This window comes from Desmodus rotundus, chromosome 6, assembly GCF_022682495.2.
Source record: "Desmodus rotundus isolate HL8 chromosome 6, HLdesRot8A.1, whole genome shotgun sequence".
Taxonomy (NCBI): domain Eukaryota; kingdom Metazoa; phylum Chordata; class Mammalia; order Chiroptera; family Phyllostomidae; genus Desmodus; species Desmodus rotundus.
In genome coordinates, this window is record NC_071392.1 from 7,420,944 (window position 1) to 7,447,255 (window position 26,312).

Genomic DNA, 26,312 nt, shown 5'->3' on the forward strand with positions numbered 1-26,312 from the left:
AGGAAGCCCCTCCTGCCTTTTCTTGGTTATGTGACGCTTGTCTCCCGGGTTCCTCAGGGAGGGCTCCTGGGGGCAAAAGTCCTGAGTGTTTACACGTTCAAAGTATTTTATCAGTATTTTCTGAGTGACGGTTGGTTGGCTAGATATAAGTCTTTGATCAGTATCTTGTCTTGAGTTTTTTAAATAAGTTTCTCCACTGTCTTCTGGTCAGAAGTATTTCTGTCAAAGTCTGATGTTAATCTGATTTTCTTTGAAAGAGCAATATTTAAAAATACCTTTTAAGCTTTTGGAATATAACATTAAAAATTTTTGAATACTTTGTTAAATTTTGTTAAATGCTTCTAACACAATTATGATACATTACCTTTTTAAGGTAAATACCTATATCTTACAACTTTTGTTACATTTGTTGTTATTAGAAAATACCTAATTTTTAAAATATTAAGATAGTTTCAGTTATGATTTTTACTTAGATTGAGACATAATTTAAAGTTTACAAAATATATATATTTAAAAATAATAAGTACTATGTAAGTGTTTTTAAAGGTAAATAGTAATATAAGAACATTTAAATTCTCTTACTAGGACTTCTAACCCATGAAGTATGCATTTTTGTGTTAATAAGTTACCAAAATTACTCATCTGATACAGAACAATAAGTGAGAGAAATTGGACTCCTGAGAGGGAAAATCATAAAATGCTCCTCACTCTATATTTTGTAGAATTAAAATGTACCAGTATTTTAATATAGTTGAAACTAGATTTCGCTTTATAGACATACGAGGGGAAGTGTGTATTATCTGACTCGATAATATAGAATTGTTTTGTGAGGGAAGGCGGTGGTAAGCAAATCCCCTGCAGTTGAGAAGGTTCAAGTTCAGATTGTTTAAGACTGGGGCCTCAAGTGACTACGAGGTGCGTGGGATCGCAGCGTATGGGGCTCTGCTGGGTAAGGTTTTGGTGTAGTGCGGTTTTGTTTTTATGTGTTACCAAAGAAAATGCCAACGTGTTACTCTTCCTGCAAACGTTGGGCATCGCGTGTGTGTTCAGGGGTCGGGCCAAGATGTTGAGCCCCCACAGGATGTGCAGGGAAAGCTTGAGCCGTTTGAGGGGGTTCTGCTGACCGTAGCTGAGTAGTGAGTTGAGCCAGCCCCCCGGGTAGGAAAGCAGTTGCCAAATGGTGAACAGGGATCTCTAGCCACGTGTTGGGGGGCTGTACTCGTTAGTGTTTTCAACACGACCTTCTGGGGACATTGGTCTCTACAGAAAGGCACTTGGTTTTCCCGATGGGAGTCTGTGGTTGGGTCGGCGAGGGCTGGTGTTGCAGTTCCCCTGGCTGATTGTTTGCAGCGAACGTTTGTCTGTTCAAAATGACTCTCCTCTAACAAAAGGCCTCTGCGTTTCAGACCCCACTGAGGTACACGAAGACCTTGTTGCTTCCCGTCGTCCTCGTCGTGTTCATTGCGATTGTCAGAAAGGTATGTGTCTCACGTAGGAACTTTTTCCTGTGTCTGCAGAGGAGTTGGTGCACCGGGCTACGAGTCCGCCCGACAACATTTTGTGTGGATTTACGGAAACCTGGGCTGTATGTTCTTACCAGTAGCCTTTGACGGACATTTACAAGCCTCTAAGCCTCGAAAACTCTCTGCTGCCTGCGAGCGTAATAGGACGTGGGGAGAGAGGCGGCTCCCGTGCTGCTAGTCCCGTGTTTGAGGCCGGGACCAGAGAGGCCCCATGGGCCCAGACGCCGTTGTTTCTGCCTCTGGGGATTGTTTCCGATTTGCTTGTAACTCTCATGTACTGTTCCCCTAAAATCTTTAACGTGGGCCTTTCCAAGTCGTGTGTGTGGTGTTCACTAACTCCTGGGTCCAACTTATTATTAATCAAAACGAACAAGTAGGATGCTAACCGTGTATTGTGACCCTAATGCTTAGACGGCTGGCCCGGCTTTGGTGATGGAACCCGAAGCCCAGAGGAAACCTGGGCAGGGAGGTGGCCATCTCTACTGAAGAGCGGGTGTGATGGTCTCTCTTGTTTCTTTTGAGAACTGGTGAGCTTAACTGTAGGTGGTTTAAGAGGATGAATTGAGATTAATCTGTAATAGAAGCATAGATAAGAGGCCCTGAAAGTTTTGATTTCTAGCTAGGGATTTCTGTTTCAACACAATGCCATATACTTGTAGAATGTTCACTACTATAATTACCGTTCACATCACATATTTGTGCTTCCCCAAAGCATTTCGCATGTGCTGTTTCAGCTGGTTATTCGACAGCCCTGTGAGGTGCACGGACACCGTTATTCCTGTTCCGACAGATGCAGAACGGGAAGATCGGGGGGCAGGGGCGGTTAGCGGCCTCACAGCGTGCCCACTGACAAGCAGGGGGAGAGCGAGAATCGGGCCGCTCACCCTCCCTCCTCACGGGCGGCGTGTAGCCTTCAGCTTTGGGGTCTCACAGCCCCTCACATCCACTTGGGTTAGGGTTCCTCAGTTTCTGCTGCGTGCCAGGCGCTCTGCTTCCTTTGCGCTTTGGCATACTTTACATGTGGGTCTGCACCCAGAAAGAAGTAAAAGAATGCTGCATGTTGGCGACCCAGATGCATTAAAAGAGCCGTCTGGGTGGCTAGGTGACGAAAACGGTTAGATTGGGTTAAAGAAGTGGGACGTTTGACTTAAGAAGAAAGATTTGAATGGAAAGAAGATAATTGTTTTCACACAGTTAAAAGCCTGCCACTTAGAAATAAGGTTACTTTCATTTTGGCTCCTGAGCACTGTGGCCAGTTCCTGGCGGTAAGGCCTTTGACCAGAGTCGATCTGGCCTGATGCGGAAGATGCCACAGGTTCAGGCAGTGGCCAGGGGCTTCTTCCAGGAGCCGGACTCACACCTGTCAGCAGGTGGTGGACATCGTTCCGGGGAGGGGCTTTCGGATCAGATGGCCTCCTGGTCACTGCTAACCAGGAAAGCTCAGTGGCTCTCTCTCAGTCTGTGAGCCAGTCTTCCAGTCCTGTGGGGCCACAATGAAGGGGGGCCCAGCCCACGCCCTGGAGGATGGGAGTCACTGAGTGTGAATTGGCCCCCGAAGGTCAGCTTCGGAGACCCAGCCGTGCCTCGCCGCCTTCCTGGGGGCCATTTACCCCATCCGAGCCTGTCGCTCACTGACACAGTAAGGATGGTAAATGCGCTGGAACGGGGTTGCTGGGTGTTAGGTTTGCTCAAGTTCTGTTCACGTATGAGATAATGTTGTTGTCATTATTACTTTCTGAGCTGTCTCTTGTCTCCATACTTCCATTTAAGTAAAAGTTTGAAAGTTTAGAAGACACTTAAATGAAAATTTTGCTTTTTCCAAAACAGCTAAAGTGTTTTAAAAAATCTATTTGCAGATTATTAGTGACATGTGGAGTGTCTTAACTAAGCAGCAGACGCATACAAGGTAAGTGTGCCGTTAATCATCGTGTCACGTCCCCCATCTGTGGGGAAGTAGACGTTCAGAGTGTGTGCAGCGCACAGTGGCGCGCCGGACACGCAGCCTTTGCCAGTCGATGTTTTCGATCGTCATCCCCTTCTCTGCTTCTCTCATTTCTTACCTGCACTGAGCTCGGCACAGCCCCTCGTCACGCCGCAGGCCCCGGGCGCCCCGTCCACAGCAGCCCCACACACACACCATCTGTCCCTGAAGGACACAGTGCTGGGTGTCAGCTCAGCAGGGAGAGTGAGGGGCTCTGCTGGTGGGCTCAGGACTCACGGCCCGCCTGCTAGGGGACACTCAGGGACCGTAAAACCGGACCCATGCCCTGCTTTTCATGCAAAGTAAACTCCAGATGGAGCTCAGATTTAAATACAGGGAAAAAGGAAACCTCAAAAATCACCGAAGTTATTTTTATCATCCTAGGGTTAGAGAGGCCTTGTTAGGTATGACGGAAAAACCTGTTAGCTAGAAGGAAAGATGACGAGGTTGACCAGATACATATTTTGGTTTGGTAAGACACTATAAGTATTGTTCAAAGAAAAATACAAATTGGGGAAGTATTTGTATTCTATGGCAAAGGGCTAATGACCATCCTATATAAAGAGTTTCTATTAATAAGAAAAATACTAAAAACCCGTTAGGAAAGTGAGTGAAGGACATAAACAGCAGTTGAGCGAAAACTAAATTCTTTCCCTCTCCCACTGCACTCCTGCCCATCCCCCTCTGCCCTCCGCCTCCTTTGTGCTCCTGACCTACACCCAGCACAGAGTTTACTGCTCTGCAGTTCCGCAGGGTGGTGCCCTGGCCTGGGGCTGTGCCCCGTGCCCCACAGCCTGGCTCTTCACGCAGCCAGCTCCTCCAGTCCTTGCCTGAACGTCCCCTCCTTCAGGAAACCTTTCCTGACCCTCGTCTCTGAGTAGATTCCTTGTCTCTTTGGAGTGTGGGCCTGCTGTGTGGGGGCCTTTCCACTGTGCACCATCGATTCCTCAGGTTACCTGGAGTGCGCTGTCGTTAAAGTAGGAAGGTTGGTGTGTTCCTTGTGCATCGAAGGAACTAGAAGGATGAAACCTGTAACGAGGAAGAGTGTGGGGGAAAGGAAGTTTCGATTCTACTTCCAGGCTTTTGTCAGACTTTGTGGGGGGTAGAGAATGTTCAGCATATGTGTCCGTATTTGCTTTCATTAACTTGAAGATACACAGCCTTGTGTATTGTTCTCTCACCTACAAACTTCTGCCAACAAGCAGTAAATGGTTGCATGTGCCCTAGAGACAGTGTGCTGTGGCTGTGCCCTTGCTTGTACGTGGAGCCTCTGGGGGCTGGGGAAAAGGACAGGACTCCTGTACATGATGCCGAACTGCCCCTCCACTGGACATGAAGCTGTTCCTGAGAGCCGGGCAGGTTTGCACGGGTTACAGAGTTGCATGGAGTTACAGCTGTGACCTGCAGCTCAAGGCGAGGAAGGCGGAGCTCGCCTTCTGCAGTAACTCAGCTGGGGAAGCAACTGAAGCACAACGGAGCTTGGTGGGGCTTCACTTCAGGTAGGGCCAGAGCTTTCTAGACTGGAGACTGGCGTGCTGATGTTTAATTTTGCCTAAGTGCCAGAGTCCTGTGGCGTGTGGAAAGGGAAGGGGACTGTGGGAGACAGTCTCAGGACCAGATGTGGGTCCAGGACCCTTTTTTGTTTGCTTGTCCTCCCCTTGGACGTCTGTATGAGGGCGGAGGGCCCTCTCCCTCTTGTTCCTGCTGTGTGTCCAGTGTCGTCGGCGTGCTGTGCAACCAAGTTGGGGTGAGTTTGCACCCTGGACTCCCAGAGGGTGCATCGTAGTGGGGAGAGGCAGGGGATGATCAAGGAAGCCAGTGAGAATGTTGTTCTCTGGGAGGAGGTGAACCGGGGAAATGAAGCAGAAGGGGTCGAGGAGGGGGCGCCTCTCGGAGGCTGGAAGGAGCAGTGTCAGCCTCGTGTGATGGGAGCTTGGTGACCAGGAGGGAGCCAGGTTGAGAAGTGGGGACAGCGTGGGAAGACCGGGAGTAGCGTGTTAAAGATTGGAGAGCTGGTCGGAGTTACAGAAGAAGCTTTGGAGGGTTTCGGTATGGGAGTGCCTGCCTGGATCTCCGTTTCCCACAGACCACTCTGCGGCGATGTCAGCCTGCAGGGCCTGGCACTGGTGGGGGTGGGCCCGGGGGGCCTCTGATTGCACACCTCTTAGGAAGTTCAGACTGTCCAGCAGCGTGAAAGAAGGAGTTTTGAGACTGTTTGTGTGTTCCAGAGATGCTGCTGAAAAAAATCTCAGACGTTCATGAGGGGGCGGAGGGGCCTCTGGGGACACTGGGAAGGCCTGGAGGTCGCCAGCAAGGTGGCTGAAACGCCACAGCGTGCAGTCACATCTGCAGGACGCACAGTGTCATCGTGTTCCCCCCAATAAACTGTCTTAAAAAATTACAGCCCCAGTTGTGGTTTGTAGCTTTTACAGTTACTTTGATTTACATTCGTGTGCCCTGAGGGAGTCATCCGCACGTTTAAGGCCTCATATTTGTAAGATGGAAATGCGAATAATTGAAGTGAGTGCCTCCACAGTTACTTAATGGTATGTCTTCTTCCATTGCAGGAAACACCAGTTTGATCACGGAGAGGTAAGGACTCAGTCTTACTAGTGTGGACCTCGTTTTAGTGTTTGTGCAAGTTTGGACTTCTCTTCCTAGTTCTGGTCTCTGTGTATTAGCGACTGTCACTGATCATCTTCCAAATCGGCCTACGTGTGCCCGTAGGAGAATGTTACAGGTCCGTCCCCTGGCCCTCTGTGGTCACCCTCGCAGCCCTAGCAGGTTATCACTGGAGCCCCCAAGGAGGCCGGGGGTGTCCTTTGTGTGACCGGAGATACTTTCCTCTCTGCTTCGTAGCCTGGGGCTCCGGAGATGTGAGCTACTCCCATCTCCTGGGGATTCGGCCTGGTGGTTTTTTTTGTTTTTTTCTTTCTTTCTCTCTTTATTTAAATTGAAGTATGATTGACATATCACATTATATTATATGTAATTTCGTGTGTACAATCCATGATTCGGATGTGTGTGCAGTGCGAAATGATGAACACGATTAGTCTAGTTAACATCCATCACCATACTTAGTTACACAGGTTATTATTTTTCCTTCCGATGAGGCCTTCTAAGATCTGCAGTCTTAGCAAAAGCATGGTGACTGTAGTTGACAATACTGTGCCATGTATTTCAGCCGGGTTTCAACGGCTGTTCCAAGGTGGAACTCTGGGGCCTGGAACAGCAGTCACTTGTGGGTCCCTCGTTCCCTCCGTGCCGGATGGGCACACCCAGGGGTGCAGAAATGGGGCTCCCCGACTGCAGGCGTGGTCCTGAGCAGGGCTGCAGACCCGCTCGCCTTAGCCCTCTACTAAAATGGAGAAGCTGGAAAGTGGGCTTCACGACTTGTTTACTTCCGAAATTGCAGTGTTGTTACTAAGAAAAAGTGACCTCTACTGTATATTCACCGTTTTAACGACGGGATGCTGGACTTCATGGGCAGCAGGCGCCAGAGCGGTCTCCCTTCTCTTTCAGCTGGTCTACCACGCCTTGCAGCTGGTGGCGTACACGGTGCTGGGCGTCCTCATCATGAGGCTGAAGCTCTTTCTGACGCCGCACATGTGTGTGATGGCGTCTCTGGTCTGCTCGAGGCAGGTGAGGTGGTGGTTGCGTGGGCGTTGTGGCTCCGGGGGGGGGTGGGTCACAGCCCTCGTTACTGAGGGGCCCAGAAACAGTGTCGGACTCCCAGAGTTCTTCAAAGGATTGCCATCAAAGTCCTTCCCAGGTCTGTGCGAATTATTCCTGAGCAATATTTTTAAAAGCCCACAAAAACTCCTGAGAGCTGATCATTTTCTATTCTTCTAACTTCTAAAATAGTCCCAGCCGAACAACAAACCATCAGTGTCGTGAATTCGCGAATGATTACTGCAGATGTTGATAGAAAGCAGAGCCTAATTGTAGAAATAATTTTTTGTTTTGACATTCATCTCACAAAGAATTCTAACAGTTGAGTTCACGTTATAAGTACTTTCAAATTATGTGGTCTTTCAGTATGAAGCTCTAATTCTCTCTCGTTGAGTGTGCAAGTGCATACAAACGTACGCTCGGTTTCAAGGCTTTGCTCTAAAACTGAGCTGAAGCCACGTGGCTACTCGCTGCCGACTTTCCCCAGATACCTGCCTCCTGGCTCTGCAGTCACACACTTATGGCTTCCACAGGGTCACCTGTTCATCAGTCAAGGACGCCAGGTGCCACAGCAGAATTAGCATCTAAACCACGCTCTGGGGATGGGGATAAAGTGGTAGATGCAAAAGTCCAAAAGCAGCAGTTTCTGCATGTGTCCTCAGGAAGTAGTCTTTAGGAGAGAAAGATAGAATCAAAGTGTCGTTATCGAGAGTGGACTATTTGTGTATGGAAAAGACTAGCCAGCGAGGCTCCCAGGCAGCTAGCTTATGGTCAGGCCAGAGAGGCCAATGGAGGGTGAGGCCGCTGTGCCTGGCTCCTCCAGGCCCGGACAGGAAAGGAGGCTGGTTGGGAGCTTGTCCCTTCCGTCCCACCAGCAGTGTGACGGATGAGCATGGATGCCTGGGCTGGCCTCGTGGTGCTGGGAGCCCAGTGTGCCCAGGGCCCCCACTGAGAAGGACCCTGCACCCTGCTTCGTGCTCTGCTGTTGCCGTTTTGATCTTTTGGAAAATCTTTGAACAGGGGGCCCCACATTTTCATTTTGCAGTGAGCCTGGCCTTGCCTGGCTCTGGGAATAGAGAGCAAGTTGAGAGAAGAGCTCGACTTTAATTCGATTTAAATCGTGGCCCACTTGTATGATGCTGGTGGTGGGATCTTTTGATTGCCAGAGTCACTGCTTCTGGAACTTTTCCCTAGGGTAATTAATACTTTATCTGGGACTGTTGCAGAGAGGGCGTTGTGCTCTGGGAAGAACTTTTGCCTATTGGATACATGTTGCTTTTGACTAACAATTACTAACGTGTTTCTGACTTGGTTTCAGCTATTTGGATGGCTCTTCTGCAAAGTACATCCCGGTGCTGTTGTTTTTGCTCTGTTAGCAACAATGTCGATACAAGGTTCAGCAAATCTACAAACCCAGTGGAATATTGTAGGGGAATTCAGCAATTTGCCACAAGAAGAACTTATAGAGTGGATCAAATATAGTACTAAACCAGGTAAAAAAAAAAATTATTTTTAGGAGTGTTTTTCCCATTTTGCATACCACTGTTAAATCCTAAACCCGAGTAACTGCCAATAGTCTTACTCTTTCTAATCAATGCTACTTCTAGAGTGTCCAGAAAGAGGGAGAAATGTCAGTCTTAAGTAGTTTGCAGAGGACATGCTGGGCATAGTTTCTTTGTAATTCATTTTGCTATTTTCCATAAATTCTAATTTTTTCAAAGTTTTACATGCCACAGTTTAAAATAATTTTTATGCTTATTTTCCTAATGAATTTTTACTCTTAGCCCTTCAAATTCCTTCTTGAAGTAAACTCATGGAATCTTTATCCATGTTTAAGAAGGGAGATGTTGTCATTTGACTATCAAATGACTGTTAAATCAGCTTCAGAATTTTTTAGTGTTATAAAAATGTCTTAGTTTGATACTTTCCTAGAATTAGGATAGATATCCAAGATATTACACACACACACGCAAATTCTCAGTGGTGAGATGAGACTGTCTTCCAAAGAAAACCGCTCACCCGGGCTTGGTGGTTGCCTGCTGCTGTGCTAGCCTTGGACTTCCTCCCGGTTCTTGCTGATACTTGCTTCCTGCTTCACAGATGCAGTGTTTGCGGGGGCCATGCCCACGATGGCGAGTGTCAAGCTCTCCGCACTTCGGCCCGTTGTGAATCACCCACATTATGAAGATGCAGGTTTGAGGTTAGTACAGAATCGTCACGTTGTTCAGCAAAATACCCAGAAGGGTTTAAAAAGGGAAATGGTGGCGAGTTGGGGTTTGTGGAGCTGGAGGAACGCTGAGATAAAACAGCAGGTTAGATCCACAACTGCTATGGCCCCAGGGGGCGACGCAGCTGCCGCCTTCGGGTCGTCTGGTCTGCCAGGCAGCAGAGGCATCCCAGCGGGTCCGCCTTCAATAGGTCGGCATGGCCCCAAAAGGCGCAGCTTCTTAGCCGTCACCGTCCTCAGGCTCCCCCGAAGGTCCCTTAGCCTGCCGTTTCTATTAAGGTTTTCTCATGGGCCGCTTTCCTTGAACTCTCAGGAGTCAGTTGAAATGGAACCCACTCAAAGAGAGTTTTATTCTGGTTTTCACCAGGATAACCTGTTAGAATGATCTTGCTTTTTACTATTTTCTCATAAACACACAAAGTATATTCTCATTGAAAGGAAATAGATTTCAATTTTGTGCAATTTCTAAGGTCGGTCGGGTTATTAATTTCCTGAGAGGTGAATCTTTATTAATATGTTCTCTTGTCTAACAGTAGGACATAACAATTTATAAGTAAGTTTTCAGTAAAAAAATCAATTCTGGCAAGCTAATTTCCAGAGCACTTATTTTGAGTAAATTTAGCTTTTAAAAAGCCCAGGAGTAAAATGGAGAGCCATCGAATGCTGGTTGTTTTCGGTGTGAAAGTTGGGGCTCGCAGCTTTGAAGACTTCCCATGGTTGTGTTTGTGTAGCTCTTTACCGTCCACGCACGGGGAACTTTACTCTCATTTGTGATACAGCGATCGATACAGAATTTAAAACAAAAGCAAGCAGACAGGCAGGAAACCTAAGTGTGGCAGCCCCTCCTCCCAGGACTCGGGGGGCCACTTCTGGCCTCCCTCCCTGACGCCCCGGGGACTCCCCCGGAGACCGCTGGAGTCTTCCGTGTGGTCTTTCTCCTGGTCCCGTTCAGTGCTTCCTTCCAAACAGATGGATTGCAGCCTCTTGACCTCGACGACCTTCTCCCCAATTATTTTCCTTCGAAGAGCCAGAACGAAAATCGTGTACTCCATGTACAGCCGGAAAGCGGCGGAGGACGTGAAGCGGGAGCTGGTGAAGTTGCAGGTGAACTACTACGTCCTGGAGGAGTCCTGGTGCGTGCGCAGGTCCAAGTGAGTAGTCGCCGGCCAGCGGGTGTCTGCTCACAGCGGCTGCGCCACGGCCGTGCCTGTGAGGCGGACACCACGTTTAGCCAAGTGCAGTGGGAAAAAACCTGAAGGTGAATTGTATTTGAATTGGAGTTTTTTTCTTTTGTAAACATCTCTTTGTAATGTTTCATTATAAACTCCTCTCTCCTTTATAATGATTTGCATGTGCACACTTTTCTTACAGGTCTTGTATAGGCACTGATTGGCGATTTCCTGAATTACTCACATTCGCCTGGTTTTTAAATGTTTTACTTCGAGTTGAATGTATTTTCTTTGAAAAGACGCATAGAGTCTGGTACTGGATAGAGGAGAGTCGAGGTAGCAGCGCAGGTCGGCGCCGAGGGTCAGGCCTCCTTCGCCCGCCCAGCCCTGCGCCGCGCTGTGCCCCGTGGTGGACGGACGCAGCTAGACGGAAGCTTCTCTCTTGCTGTTTCACCTCTTAATTGGGGCGGGGGGGGGGGGGGGGTGGTTCTCAGACCCTTGTGCTCTTGGGTTTACAGTTTTAAAAATGTCTCTTTCCCAGAGGCGCTCGCTAGGCAGAGTGGAGCAGCCGGCGTTAGTGAGCATGTCAAAGCCGACGTGAGTCCCACAGTTGACTGCTGTGGTGTGCCCGGGTGACGGGGTGACAGGCGGCAGTAGCTGGCCGTTGAAACACCGGAGCCCCTGTGCAGGGGGAGCACCGACACGCACAGTTTCCCCGGAGTCGAGGGCATTTTGTGGAGTGCTGTTATTTTATTAATTCTCACTCCATGTTAAAAAGAAGCCTTCAGGAGGTTGCCGTATCTATGGCTTAATCATACGTATTCACCGCGCATTTCTATCTTACACGAGGGTGTTAAGACAGAATAATTAAATGTTCACTCAGGAGTAAAAATAGTTCTGTGACAGTTTGTCTGCCAGCATTGCCCGCAAGGAAACTGAGACGGTTGTGGATTGTTGAATGGTTTCTGTGAATGTTGGAAGTGACTTGAACTGAATCGGGATCTATAGAAAATATTACTGTTCTTAGAGTCACAATTCAGAAAATGCTCTAAGTCCTTTTGAACATAAGAATGTATGTGAAATTCATACATTCACCTTCAGTTCACTTGGTTGTGTCAACTTAGGACAGAAGCAGCCGTGCGCTTCCCCCATGGTAATTTTGTGAGGACGTCGGACGGTGAGCGACGCCTGCCGTCAGAAGCGCCCGATCCCCCTGCATGGGCACTGCCTGGCGGCCAGTCCTCTCTGCGGGCAGCTCTGCCAGCCCGAGACACCTGCCAGTTGCTGGAGCAGAAACGTTGTTTTGTGACCTTTCCCCCCCCAAGCTAATGACGAGCCTTGGTTCAAGATCCTTCATTTTTTCCCCTGGGCCCTTGCGTAGTGTTCTGAATCTGTGGGAATCGCAGAGGCCGGGGGGGTTATGTTCCGAGATGCAGACGGAGAGCCCAGGGTTTGCCTGGCTCGTAGTCTCCTGTTCTGATGGCAGAGCGCTGCTCTCCGTGCCCAGGAGGGATGAAAAGACGACTTCGGGAAGTGTGGCAGGTCATGGCACCCTAGACAAAGCCAGCCGTGAGTTAGCTGGCCCAGAGCAAGTCTGAGAGCTGGGGTTGGGGGGAGTGCTGGGTTCCCCGTCAGGACCTAGATTTGCCCTTGTCCTGTTTGTTCCAGCAGGAGTGGAGAGGGAGGGAGCGAAGGAAGGGACTTCCTCTTATCTGTTACCCCACTCAGTCACTAAAACACTCACCGTCTACCATGAGATTTAAGCCAGGCGGATGCTAAATCTTGGAAACCTCAGACAGGTGGACTCTGCTTAGTCCTTGAAACAAAGCACGCACTATGCCCTCTGTCCTGCTGGGGAAGCAGGTGGGGAACTTGGAGAGGAGGGCAGGGAGCAGGGCCAGTACTTAGCACCTGCCTTTGCAGTGGGGAGAGCTGAGTTTCTCACAGACTCTCCCCACCGACCCCCCGGGCCCTCACCACGGCTCAGTTATGCCAGCCCGAGACACCTGTGTGCCACTGAGACAGGAAAACAGGTCAGAACAGGAGAGCAAGCGGGGACCTCACACAGGAGAAGGAAGGGAAGAGGGAGCGGTGCTGACCCAGGGTTCAGCCGTGCCCGGCACTTCGGTGAGCCTAGATTCTGGGGTCTCATTTACAAGTTGCTTAATTGTGTGGCATGATTATTCCTTAAATACTTGACACCCTGTGTTTAAATACGTGCATGAAAATACACTCAAATGCAAGCTGTGGATGAGCTTTGAGTTAACTATTCCTTTATTCTCAGTTCTCTGCTTGCTTTCTCATTAATCCCAATAATAGAGTTGACATGAATTTGAAGTACGTAAATTCAGAAGAAATTATTGAGGTTTTCACTACTGCTGTGTGAAGATGTAGCTGGCTGCCTTGTGGAAACTTTGGGAATTCCGATCAGGATGAGGGATGTTGCACTCAGGCAGGCAGAGTGGTGGAACGCAGGAGCTGGGTGGTTTACTGCTTCCTGTGTATTTCGTGCTCCGCTGCCACTGGCCGGCAGCACGGTAACAGTGTGGCCTTGGGACGTGGGAGACAATTAGAAGGTAGACAACCCAGGCCCCGTCTTGTCATTGTGTGTGCTTGCGTGTCAGCCAGGGCATGCAGAAACGTGCACTGAACACCCTGCACGGGAACACCTGCAGGAAAACCGTCTGCGGAGAGTCTGACACAGGCAGCACGGGAAGTGCGTAGCCCCTTGCCGTAGTGGTGGTTCCGCTTCTGGAGCTTAGTTTGCAGGAAGAGAGGCCCAGAGATGTTCGTGTAAGCGCTGCTTTATTACAGTGAAGTGGGGAGCAGTTAAAGTACCCATCCACAAAAGGGCGGTTGAACACTCACACAGTGCGTAGGGGCACTGGCAACAACTAAAAGAAGAAGGTAGGTCTTCATGGAACGAGATGGAAAATGCCGCATTTTATTGGCAAGCGAGGAGTCCCAGGATAATCCCAGTTTTGTAAGAGCAGCCACGAGCATCCGTGTGGATGTAAATGTCCGTGCCCGTGTTGGTGCGCGAGTCTGCACGCAGACGGAAAAGGCCGAGCAGGTGCGTGCTGGGCCCTTAACAGAAGTCCCCTCTGAGAACGGTGCTGCAGCTGGGGGCGGTGCGGTTCAGGGTTCCGTTTTGACAGGTCTCTTGGGACACTTTTTGGATGATTAACTGCCTTTCCATTCAAGGTGGTGTCCTAGTGCCTCCTCCTGCTGGAGGGCAGGGCAGGGGGCTGCCACTGGGGACAAGAGGGGCTGGTGGGAACGGCTTCTCTTACAAAGAGAGGGACGCAGCTTATGGCAGAATGTAAGCAGTTGTCAGTGGTCTATACTTTTTCCTTGTATTTTTCTGTTTTTTAAAAAATTTCTCAAAAAGCATGTAAGAAATTGTGAACTTCATTCACCTTTTCTATAATTATTGACATTTGGAAGAGTCCAGGCCAGTGGTCTTGTAAGGATGTCCCGCCGGCGGATTCGCCTGACTCATTCCCCATGGCTGCATGCAGGGTGGTGGGTTTGGGCAAGAAGGCAGGGTACCCCTCCCGTCGCGGCACTGCAGGGGGTGCTCGCCACTCTGGTCTGGCGTCGGTGGTGCCGGGTCCAGCGCTTGACGGAGTGCTGAATATGCTCCCCCACTCTCCAGTTTAAGGAGAGGGGTTTCCTGTGTAATTAGTAAGAAATCTGTAGTGATACTGAGAGGCCACTGGTTCGTCCTTTTTCTCCACAGCCTTTTTTCACCAGGTATTTGTTGCATCCAGTTTTTATTCTTACCGGAATCAATTTTTACATTAGTGGTCATAAATAATTAGGCGAAATAGATCTGAAAATAATGTGTCACTGATTAGCGGGTGTAAGAATGGATTTGACAAATAATAATTGGACCAAGAGGTACTAGGCTATCTACAATATATGGAAAAAGTTAAAATTAAATCTCTACCTTACACCATACAGAAAAATTCAGCTCTAGATGAGGAATAGGTCTAAATATGAGAAGCAAAATTCTGAAACTTTTATACCGGATATGTAGGAGGATTTACACAGGAGAATATACAATACATATTTTCACAATATTGTGATAGGAAATAATTCTTTAAAGAAGACATAAAAATATCATAAGCCCTAAAAGAAAAGACTGACATTTTGAAGTATAACACACTTAATAAATCCTTACTCTACAAAAAAAAAAAAGAAAAGAAAAAAGGAAATTGTGAACCCCAGCCAAAGCCAACAGTTCTAGATTTCAAATAAATGTTACAGTTATCTTGAAGCACTTACTGGGACAAAATATCACATAATACCAATTTTACTTCTACTGTTCTTTAAACAGATATATTGCTTTCAAGATTTAATTATATGTTTAGTTAAGATGAGAGCTTAACACTACTGGATTTTCTTGAAGTTACTCATTCTGGAATATAGGTAACGGGAAGTTGCATAAACGGGAACTAAGTATATGTGTCGATTATAATTTTGAAAATTAATGTAATATATTATCTCTTATCTGTGCTGAGCTCAATGCTGGGAATAGCCGTGCCGGGGGACTGTCCCGCCTTAGAGCCGTGGGGGGAGAGGCTGAGTGAACTGCACACGGTCACGTTTTCGGCAGGGAGCAGAGACAGAATTTAAGCACATCGCCTGTAGTTTGTAGGTCTTTTCCTTTCTTTAGAGTCACCTTGGCTGTGTTCACCTTGTTCTAAGGAGGACTTAGTGGCAGCTTACACAAATACGAACAACCGTGATAAGGTATTTTTTAAGCTAAGCAAGGAAAAACGACCGGAGGGTGGGAATGGAAAGCCCTGTCTGCCGTCGGCCACCTGCCACACTTGGTCGCTGACCCAGCGTGCCATCCCCAGGCCCGGCTGCAGCATGCCCGAGATCTGGGACGTGGAGGACCCCGCGAACGCCGGCAAGCCTCCCCTGTGCAACCTCCTGGTGAAGGAGTCCGAGCCGCACTTCACCACGGTGTTCCAGAACAGTGTTTACAAAGTCCTAGAGGTCATAGAAGAATGACCACTGCCCCGGAGAAGACAGCGGTGATGGTCGTGACGTTCGCTAACAGCTCATGCCTTGTTTTTAATTCAGATCCCCAAAACTTTTATAGGTAACTGTTTTCAAATGGAAAATGTTTCACTTGGTCAATTTGAATGTCATTCTGATTGTAAAGATACGTATACCGTTTCAGTCGGGTACTGTTTCAGTGCACCCCTTAAAATTTGCTATGCAAATGAGTATATGCTTGTGTTTGACTTAAGTATTCGTGCTAAAGTGAGCAAAGCCGTCTGCCCACCAAACGTGATGGGTCATGAAGGAAGATACGAAGAGAGAGTCAATTCTGAGCTGTGTAGGGGCGATTCTGCCGTGTGAGGACTGTTACTGCCCCTTGCTTGTGTCCCTGCCTCTGCGCTTGTCTTTGGGACATTCTACTGATTATCGTGAGCTCCTCAGTCACGTTGGTCCCCGTTGTCGAGAGCAGATGGGGCCGGCAAGGGTGTTTGCTCTGTGGAGTTTTCTGTTTATTTCCCTTTTGTTCTCTTGTTCTCTGTTCTTGTTAACGACAGAACATGCCCATTATCCACCCTGACTGTCGGACCTCGTGGTCGGGGTCAGATTCCTGTACGACCAGCGGTGTGGTAATTAGCGCGACACCTCTCTCGCTCCCCCACCCCCCTTCTCCCCTGCCTCCCTCTCTTCCTCCCTCTCCCAACATTCTTTGTCAAATAAGTGGTATTTACTCATTTCATCTCTTGTATCAAGTACTTTTTCTTGGTTAAAAAATATTAATGGCAATTGTGTATTTTCTCATTTTTAGTATTATCCAAATGTGTATATTTTAATACCTTTAAACCACTTTTAAAACTTTTCGTGGTTCATTATAGTTCTGAGACAAACTATCTGGAACAGCCTCAGATGCAGTGCGTCCGGACACTGGCGTGTATCCTGTAGACACATGTCCTGGGGAACGACAGACTGTGGCGTGTGGAGATTTTCTTTGACTATTAAGATACAATAAAACATAACTAATTTTTCTGTCAAAAAGTAAGTGAACAATGATAAGTGAATGGAGCTTTTATATTTTTCTCTTTAAATTGCCTGTCTTTCACAAGACAAAGCCTTAAGCCTCAGAATTTTGGTTCTGAAAACCATTGCGGTACGAGGATGAATATATTCAGCCTTCCCCTTTATTCTCTCCTATTTATTTTTATTTTGAAAAACTTCTGAACCTGCTTTGAATTCCTAGCATGAATTTTTGTTTTTTAGAAGTTAATTTGTGTGAAATGAGATTTTTCAAAACAGCGAATCCCTTATATCTCTGAGAAATGGTTTTGGGATTTTAAATTCCAAGCAAACCCTGCCCCGGGTGGGCCAGCCATTTAATTACACAGTGTTCTCCTGATTCACCACAGGCAGACTCACCTGGCAGCGGGCTGTCCTTGACACCCCGTGCTCAGGGCTGGTACCTGCCTTCGCAGCAGAGCCCAGGGCAGGCCTGCCGCTGGGGGCAGCTCCAGCCCAGGGCGGGCAGCGGAGTGTGCAGGCCCCTGCCCTGCCCCGCCCTACCCGCCAGCCCCCAAATTCTCTCAGTGTCTTCAGGTGCCGCCCCCCCCTTTCTCGCTTGCTGGGTGACCTTTATTTCTTGGGTATTTGCCACTTTCAGAAAACAGGGAGGTGGCAGGGAGCTGTGGGTTAGGACCCACACATGAGCAGTGATGCAGCAGTCCAGAAAAATGGGAACAGAGCGCCTGAGGCCGGGGTGGGGGGGGGGGTCCTCACGGGCTGGGGGAGGGGAAGCGCTGGGCTCTGTCTGCAGCCGGTTCTCCCCCAAATGTGGCTGTGGTGTCTGTTCAGCAGCTACCCTTTTTTTAGATGGCACTTTTAAAGTTCTTCTCTGTTCTTCCCACCCACTGGTAATTCCGTTCCTGATTAAGTTCACAGGTAAAGGTTGGAATTCAGTACAGGAAAAACACTGAAGTACTATTATAACTGTTTTTTGTGCTGGGAAGGGTAAAAGCTGTCAAACTGATTTTGTTTCTGAAGACCCCTTGTGACCGTGTATTTACTGATGTAGCCCCCCAGCCAGCTCTGGCGCGGTGGTAGGCCCTACCGTGCAGAAGGGGGGCTGCACTCCCTCCCGGTCACTCCTGGGAGCTGCCGGTGCTGTCGCTCACGAATCTCTTTTACGGCAACGAACTGTAGAAGGAGGTTTCCTCCACATGACCAGACAGTACTAAAGCTCAGTGTTCCGCGTATTTTTAGCATTGGGAAGCATTTTCGCTTCAGTGTGAGGAAGGTGGGGGTGGGCCAGGAGGCGATGGACTCAGATATCGAGGCGATGAGAAAAAATGAAGCCGCGGCGGTATTTCTGCAAGAAGGCGGGCCTCTGAAACCGCGCAATGGGGAAAGTGTAGAGTTAAAATAAGGCCATGATGTTAAGGAGAACATGAGTGGGTGTATCAGGAATAAGGGGATATTACATAGAGGAGTATTGTATTTTTATGAATTTTATGCCAGTTTACATGTACTGTGTATGTTAAATAAAAAAGATCGTGAAAATATGGAGTGGGTTTTTTTATTGTTGTTTTCATTTCCACCTTGACTGTGAACGTGGTCAGTCTCGTTGTGTGGTCAGATAACCACAGATTGGTGTGTGGTCAGATAACCACAGACTGGTGTGTGGCGGAGCGCAGCTTGGGGCCCACAAAGACACTTAGTCCTCTTCGTCAGTGGAGGTGGGGTGGGTACTGGGGTTACCCACACTCTTCTTATATTTATGGCATTACACACTCAAATTACTTTATTGTTTACATTGAGGGACATTTGGGGATAATTCCAGAGTCGCTGAAAGCTTTTTCTCTTACACTAAAGCACAGTTTGGTCTCGTGACATTTCTTAAATCTCAGCTCCATGTTTTTGCTTGATACGAGCATCAGCTTTACTCTTCTGTCTCCCTGGAGGAAAGACAGGTTAGTTCATGCTGGTATAATTAATTTCTTCACATGGCGACACCTCCGTCTGACACCTTGGGGGGTGGAGTGTCTTAGTGCAGTGGCTCTCAAATCGAGCGCGTGTCAGTGTCGCCTGCGAGCTGGCTGAGACACAGATGGCCGCCCCTCTGCGGGGGTGCTCATCCCCAGCTGGCCCGAGATGAGCTGGAGCCTAACCTGTCTCCCCAGGATTCACAGGTTGGAATCCTCCCCCCTGCTGTGATTGTATTGGGAGGTGGGGGCCTTTGGGAGGCGATGAGGTTAGACGCGGATCCCGTATGAAAGGGGTGAGTGCCCTTAGACAAAAAGGGGTGAGGAAGCTCCCTCGCTCCTTCCACGGGGTGTGGTTGCAGCTACAAGGGGCCATCTGTGAGCCAGGAAGCGGCTCTCCGAGGACACCGAACCCACCGGCGCCAGGATCTTGGATCTCCGGCCTCCGGCACTGGGAGAACTGGGTCTCTCTTGTGCCACGGTACAGTGGCCCAACGGACTAAGACAGGTGTGGCCCCAGGATCTGCATTTCTAGCCCGTTCCTGGTAATGCTGATGATACTGTTACTCCAGGGACCATATTTGAGAACCATGTTTTAATAAGACTCTAGGAAACTGGCCTCTAGGAGGTGCCCCATTCCTCCCAGCATTTATCTCACTACGACAGGCTGGAGGGTCCCTGTAGTGGGAACTGAATTCTGTGGGGTCCCTTGTTTCTTAGGGGGCATTGCTTCAATGGAACTTACAAGGAACAAAGAACAAATAGGGTAATTTTTTAAAAGATTTTATTTATTTTTAGAGAGGGGAAAGGAGGGAGAGAAACATTGATGTGAGAGAGAAACCTCTTGAACAAGCCGTGACTGGGGACTGAACCCACAACCTGGGCATGTTCCCTGACCGGGAATTGAACCGGTAACCTTTCGCTTTGCAGGACAATGCCCAACCAGTTGAACCACCACCAGTCAAGGCCAGATATGGTCATTTTTAACCAGTACAGTTGATCTGCATTGTATGTGTTTTATAGGTGAGTTATGGGTCATACATTTTTTAAGCTAAACTGGGCTTTGGACCTATTAGAGATGGGAAAAATTACCCATCAGTTTAGAGATGGGAAAAGAGTGAAATCCTTTGGAATCGGACTTCCTTTTGTAAGCTCGATTTGTTTAGAAGAAAGTAGATGAATGAGTGATATGTGTGGATTTTAAAACACTTTCCACTTTTATTGCTTCTCTTTGATCCCAGCAACACTCCATGTTTTTCTCCCTGTTAGAGAGCAGATAAGAGTCAGCTAGGGGTCTCAGATTTCCTTCCCCTCAATCCTGCCTCCCCCTCTCCTGCCCCCAACTAGGAGTTTTCTCATTTAAATCAGTGCGATTGTTCCTTATGCAGAAAAAAAATGATAAAGCAGAGCTGCTTTTAACCGTCATTACATTCTTAGACTGGCCTTTATTTCACAGGCTGTATCAATACAATACAAATGCAGTTTTACATTTGCAATTGAAAAGGACATTAAGATATAAAAAGGTTTTGAAAATGCTTTCCTTTTATTCTTCCTCCCGTGAGAGAAATCTTAAAATTCTGAATGAATAGAAGAGTTGAAGACTTTCCCTTACAATTTCAAATCATTGTGGTAGAATTAAAAGGTCGAATTGTTTTTGCAAAGATATTAGCATAGTATTGATATTGGCTCTGTTTTCAAAGTAATATTTTCTGCACTCAATGAACTCTGACCTCAAATTCTAATAAGCAGCATGTCAAAATACTTCCAGGTCGAAAAGGCATACAACTGTAATTGAATAACAATAAAATTTTTTTTTTAAAAAAACAAACTTCCAGGTATCCATGGCAGTGCTACCGAGTATCCTGTTTCAGCAGGCATGTTCTTTTAATTTGGTGTGAAACAATTTCATTGATACTTAGGTACCTGAGGTTTTTGCTGTATGCAAATTTAATATCTAGAAAGAAGGTTGAATGTAGCAAAATTAAGATCATTGAGTCGTTACGCCGCTTGCCCTTAAAGCTTTAGTACTTAGCCATTTCTTAAAAAAATAGAAATGAAAATAAGATAACCGTTTCTAAGGAGACTTGGCATGAGGCCATCCAAACTGAGTTTTTTAAAAAGGGCCTAAAGGCCTGAACTTCCACTCAGCTTTCTGACCCCGCTCAGGGCTCTGGCCCTGCCCGTTGGGTAAGGGTGCCCTGCTCAGGCCTGCACCCTTGGTACCTGCTTACTGAGCAGGGTCCAGAGTCAGACCTCCCTCTTGCCCTAGCACATCCTCTTCGTGGGCAGAGCTATTCGGTAGCCCTTCCAGCCCTCCAAGTCTGTGATGAAGTCACATTCTCAAACTTGTCTGCACATTGGAAATTACTTGGGGAGTTTGGAAAATATGAAAGCCTTTTTCCCATCCCCAGAATTTGGGATTTAATCAGTCTCGGTTGTGGCTTAAGGTTTGGAACTTTAGAAATTGCCCAGGTGAAATTTTAGGCCCTGCCTTCTCTTCCTCACTTCCAGATGTCCACCCTTTCCACGTGTCCACCTGATCAAATTAGAAACGTGAGCAACTGTCTCCTAGGTGCACACTCTCTCACTGCTAACGACCGACTGTGTTGACTTTATTTCTCTTAATCATGAAACCTAGTGTTGAGTAGGCTAAAGAAAGGACTCTGGGTTCAGTTGGAGATGTCCGCCGTGGTGGGGGGTGGCAGGATGGGTGCCACATGTTTGCAAACCCCAATTAGAGTATCAAGAAGAAGTGGGAATATAGCAGTGAAAAGAAATAAATTAGCAGTTGCTTTGAACATTTCGCTTTGGTGCAGATAATCATGTTTCTTGTTATTTTGCATATGCTTTTCTCTCTTTCCTGGAATATGTTTCCTTGACCAGTTTTCACTTCAAGATACAACTCAGAATGTCACCTCCTCTGTGAGGCCTTCCCTGACTTCCTACCCCTTGGCTGAGTGAACTGCCCCCACTGCCCATACGCCTATAATCCCTACATTCTGCACATTAACAGGACTTTTCCTTCTGCATTGTGTGCTCACAGACTGGGCCCATGTCTTACTGTATCCCGAACCCACAATGCCACCCAGCACGGTTCCTAGCAAGTAGTAATGCCTAATGGTTTTGGAAACAAACCAACCTCCCTGCAACAATGAAGTAAATTTGAGATGGCACTCAATTTTGTTTTTAAATGAAGAGAGAGAAAATGATGTGTTCCAGCTGTGGTGATGAAATAGTAAGGAAATACAGGACATTTCCTGTTGAGATTAATATGGAGAGGAGAAAAATGCCCTTGATAAACAGCGAAACAAAAATTAACCTTTCCCTGACCAGCGTGGCTCAGCTGGGTGAGCGTCATCCCACAAAGTGAAGGATGGCCGGTTCGGTTCCCGGTCAGGGCACATGCAGGAGGCAACAGATTGACGTTTCCCTCCCTCCCTTCCCCCTTTCTAAAAATAAATAAATAAAATATTTAAAAATCGTTAACCTCATATCCTGACTAGGTACCTTGCTATGGTCGGGCATGGCTAGTAACCACATAACTATTGGAAAGCAGCATGGCAGACAAATCTGGTTTAGGTGTGCGGCCTGGGATGCTATGGTGGCCGGTGGTCCTGGGACTGTGCACCACTGTCCAGGAAGCAGGGAACTCAGATGGGGAATCTGGTTCAAGTCCGGGAGGAGGACATTCCCAAAGGATGAGGAGGGGCGAGTGTTGTTGCTGGATGGAGATGTTAGAAGAAGCGGATGACAGGAGTCAGTCTCACGGTTCATACTGTCCTCGCTGAGAACAGAAGCGGAAGCCTGGACCTGTCCTTCACAGGCTTTGTGAGATAAAACATGTTTCTTAATTTCAGAGTGCGTTTTCTTGTCTTTCCGAAGGATATGCTCTGAGGGTGGTAATGAAAAACCAGAGAAACAGACATCCACGAACAGCAGGCCATTGTAACGTATCTCTCTTAGAAACTGGTAGGAAAAGCAGGCAAAAAAAAATCAGTAAGGATGTATGCGATTTGAGCAATGAGATAAGCAATCCTGAATTAATGGTCACATATAGAAAAGCAATCCTGAATTGATGGTCCTATATAGAAAAACTGCACCAGGAAAGTGAAGAATACACATTCTATTCCAGCATGTAGGGCGTTTCCAAGAACTGACAATGGAGCATGAACTCCGGGAAGGCATGACTTTTTGGTCTGTTTTGTTCAGTGAGTAACCCAGGCACACAGAACAGTACCTGCCATACAGGTATGCACATCACATTTTAAAAAGCCAGTCATTTGTCAGCAGACGTTTGGTGTCGCATCTTGGCTATTGGAAATGCAATGAAGTGCTAACAGCTCCCAGACCCCATTTTAATTCTTTTGTTTAACCTTCTTATCTAGGTTATCTATGCCCGGAGGGCTTCCCATTCTTAATCAAACATGTCAGCCAGAGGATCAGGACTCTCTGCAATGAATTCTCTGTCAAGCTTAAATAGCAGACAGCTTTACAAAAATAACATCCCCCTCCCTTTCCCCTCCTGTAATCACTGGGCCCTGCACAGGTGAGCAAATCAGGGTGGACCTGATCAGTCACTATTTCAGTGCCGACAGCCTCTGAGGGTGTGTGTGTGTGTGTGTGTGTGTTTCTTCCCAGGTGTCTTCTCTTCCCCTCCGGAATAATTTCCTGCTGTTCCTCTTTGCTTTTCATTGTGAATAGGGATAATTCATCCACACATAAGGAGAGAAAAAAGGCCTTTGAGGGGAGTGGGGAGAAAATCAATCCCCTGTCAAAATAGTCTGTCTCCACATCTGTCCCTTTCACTCAGCCTTTGCCTAAAGTGGCCCCGGCTGGGTGGGCCGGGCCGGGGGCTCTGCTTAGCACCGCGTCTGTCTCCCCAGGCAGAGCCAGGGCTGCCTTCTGTGTGGAGCAGGAAAGTGACTGAGTGATGATAGAGGAATGGCTGCCAGTTCCAGGGAGAGTCACCACCTCTGAGAGCGCACAGCATTGTCCTCAGATGGCGCTTCCTCAGCGAGCTTCCTCTCCCTGCACAGGCTTCTCTGCGCGACCCAAACGCCCAAGTGTCCGCCGGTTCTGAGCATGGTAGGGCTTTACATGGGGGGGAAAGGCTTGTGAGTAAAAGGCGAAGCTGCAGGCTGTGAGATGGATTTTGGGAGGATAGGAAATTCCTAAGGGAAGTTTCAGGAATTCCAAGGTTTCTGGGTGCGTGCTCAAGAAAGCCCCCCTGGACTTGTTCCAGAAGACTTAGGTATTCCTCTTTGCTCTGACGCTAACATTCTGTGGGGGCTCGGGCAAATAACTCTACTTCTTTGGACTTCAGTTTTCTCGTCTATAAAATGAGGACATTGAATAGGATCAAAAATTGTCAAGTTGTGTTCCAAGGAGCCTGTGGTCAATAAGTTGGGGAAACACGGGGATAAGGAACTTAGAATACTGTAGTGATGACCTGAGAAACTATCGCGTGCTGATAGGCACTGTGACTTTCCAGGACAGGCATAATGCACAACTTTTCATAAGCACCAGAAGCCCTTGAGCAGAGCAGGTGGCAGTGAAGCCAAGTACAGCTTTCTGTTGGCACTAATGACACTTGTCCTGGACATTTAGTCACACAGCTCAAGGAGGCGGTGTGCAGGAGAGCACCACAGGTCCTGACGGTACAGAGAGAGAGTCCCAGGAAAAGAAAAGTCAACCGCAATAAGGGTGTTCAGTTAGAAGGAGAGATGAGTGAAAGGCACTTGGACCTTTAATTATACGCAGTGCTGGAGGTCATGGAGGGCTAAGTGAATAGAGTGACTTCAAATTTAAATGATAAGGAAAAAACTTATATTTTTGTCCATGTCTTTTTTTTTTTTTTTCTTTACCAGTTCCACTGCCCTTTGTGTGGCTCCATCTTTCCATTGGGTATCATCGATCACTTTTCTTCTGCTTCAAGGACTTCCCTTTGCATCATCTCCTTGTAGTGCAGGTTTGCTGGTGATGAATTCTTCCAGCTTTTCTTCTTTTGTAATACACACCTGAGGATACGTTTACTGACTCAAGAGAGATCGATTGGTTGCCTCCTATATGTGCTCTGACCAGGGATCAAACCCACAACCTAGGCATGTGCCCTGACTGGGCATCAAACCTGCATCCTTTTGATATATGGGATGTCGTTCCAACCAACTGAGCCACCCAGCCAGGGCAATTCTTCCAGCTTTTGTATGATTGAAATTACCTTTGTTTTGCCCTCGTTTTGAAATACGATTTTACTGCATAAAGAACTCTAGGTTGACAGTTTTCTCTTTCAGAACTTTAAGGATGTTGCTCCATTGTCTTCCTGCTTTCACCATTTCCAAGCAGCAATCTGCTGTAATTCTTAACTTTGCTCCTCTGCGTGTAACATGTCAGTGTTCTCTGGATGCTTTTAAGATTTGCCCTTTGTTACTGCTTTTCAGCGATGTGATTATGATCTATCTTAGTGTAATTTCTTTCATGTTTCTTGTGCTTGGGTGTCATTGAGCTTTTTTTGATCCACAGGCTTATAGATTCCATCAAATTTGGAAAATCTTTGGCCATTATTACTTCACATACTATATGTTTTCTGCCCTCACCTCTCTCTGTTGTCCATTTTGGAGCCTCCAGCTAATAAATATTAGGCTGCCTGTAATTGTCCTTCAGCTGACTGATGCTCTGTTCATTTGAGGGGTCAGGAGGAAGGGATTCTTTTGACCCTCTGTCTTTCATTTTGGATAGTTTCTGTTGCTTGGCCTTCAAGTTCACTAATCTTTTCCTCTGAAATATCTCATCTTCTGTGGATGCCATCAAGTACATTTTACATCTGAGACACAGATTTATTCCCTGAAGTTGCATTGGGGTCTTTTAAAATATTTTCCATGTCTCTACAAAACAGCTGACCATTTTGGAATGGTTATAATGCATACTTTAATGTCTTTCTCTGCATGTTCTTCCATCTATGCCAGTTCTGGGTCAGCTTCTGTTGATGGCTTATTCTCACTATGGGTCATGTTTTCTTGCTTTTTTTTTTTTTTTTTTTGACACATCTGATCATTTTGGTTAGATGCTAAACATTGTGAATTTTACCCTGTTTGGTGCTGACTATTTTTATATTCCTATAAATATCCTTGAACTTTGTTCTGGGATGCAGTTGTTACTTTGAAACAGATACTCTTGGGCCTTGCCTTTATGGTTTTTCAGGTGGGCTCACAGCCGTGTTCAGTCTAGGCCTAAGGCTTCCTTACTCCTGAGGCATGACTCTCCCCTGTGTTCCGTTCAGTGTGTCGTGGGTTGTGTTTTCTTCCTGCTGGTGGGCAGGAACGGGCACTATCCACAGCCCTGTGTGAGCACGGGGCATGTTCTCTAATCCTCCCAGGCAGTCTCCCCCAACTTTAGACAGTTTCCTTAAACACACGTGCTGATCAGTCTTGTGCTGAGTGGCCGAGAAGGAACTTGTACAGAACTCTGTGCAGTTCTCCCCTCTTTGGTATTCTGTCTTGCAACCTCTAGCTCCCTTCATCTGCCCAGACTCTTGCCTCTATCTCTCCAATTCAGGGAGTCCGCTGGCTCTCTCTGGCTTTTCCCATCTTATGCAGCAGACTGCATACTCTCCCAGCTGTGATTGCGGGCGAGCATGGGGCTCACCTCGTTCACTAGCCATCTCGCCTAGTACCCAGTGACTCGAAAATCTTTGTTGTATTTTTTTTGTCTTTTTTGGTATTTTGGTTATTTTAGTAGGAGAATAAATTCACTTTC

General features: G+C 47.4%; 1 protein-coding gene across 1 annotated transcript in view; it reads left to right on the forward strand.

Moving 5' to 3' along the window:
- DPY19L1 (dpy-19 like C-mannosyltransferase 1) overlaps window positions 1-18,140 on the forward strand; it is a 68,837-nt gene extending 50,697 nt beyond the window's left edge. Inside the window, exons 15-22 of the mRNA XM_053926065.2 lie at window positions 1,407-1,478; window positions 3,380-3,429; window positions 6,072-6,096; window positions 7,027-7,146; window positions 8,495-8,669; window positions 9,277-9,376; window positions 10,429-10,554; window positions 15,441-18,140. Coding sequence (XP_053782040.1) covers window positions 1,407-1,478; window positions 3,380-3,429; window positions 6,072-6,096; window positions 7,027-7,146; window positions 8,495-8,669; window positions 9,277-9,376; window positions 10,429-10,554; window positions 15,441-15,597 — 825 coding nt within the window. The 3' untranslated portion in view covers window positions 15,598-18,140. The remainder of the gene's footprint in view (window positions 1-1,406; window positions 1,479-3,379; window positions 3,430-6,071; window positions 6,097-7,026; window positions 7,147-8,494; window positions 8,670-9,276; window positions 9,377-10,428; window positions 10,555-15,440) is intronic.
- The last annotated feature ends 8,172 nt before the right edge of the window (window positions 18,141-26,312 follow it).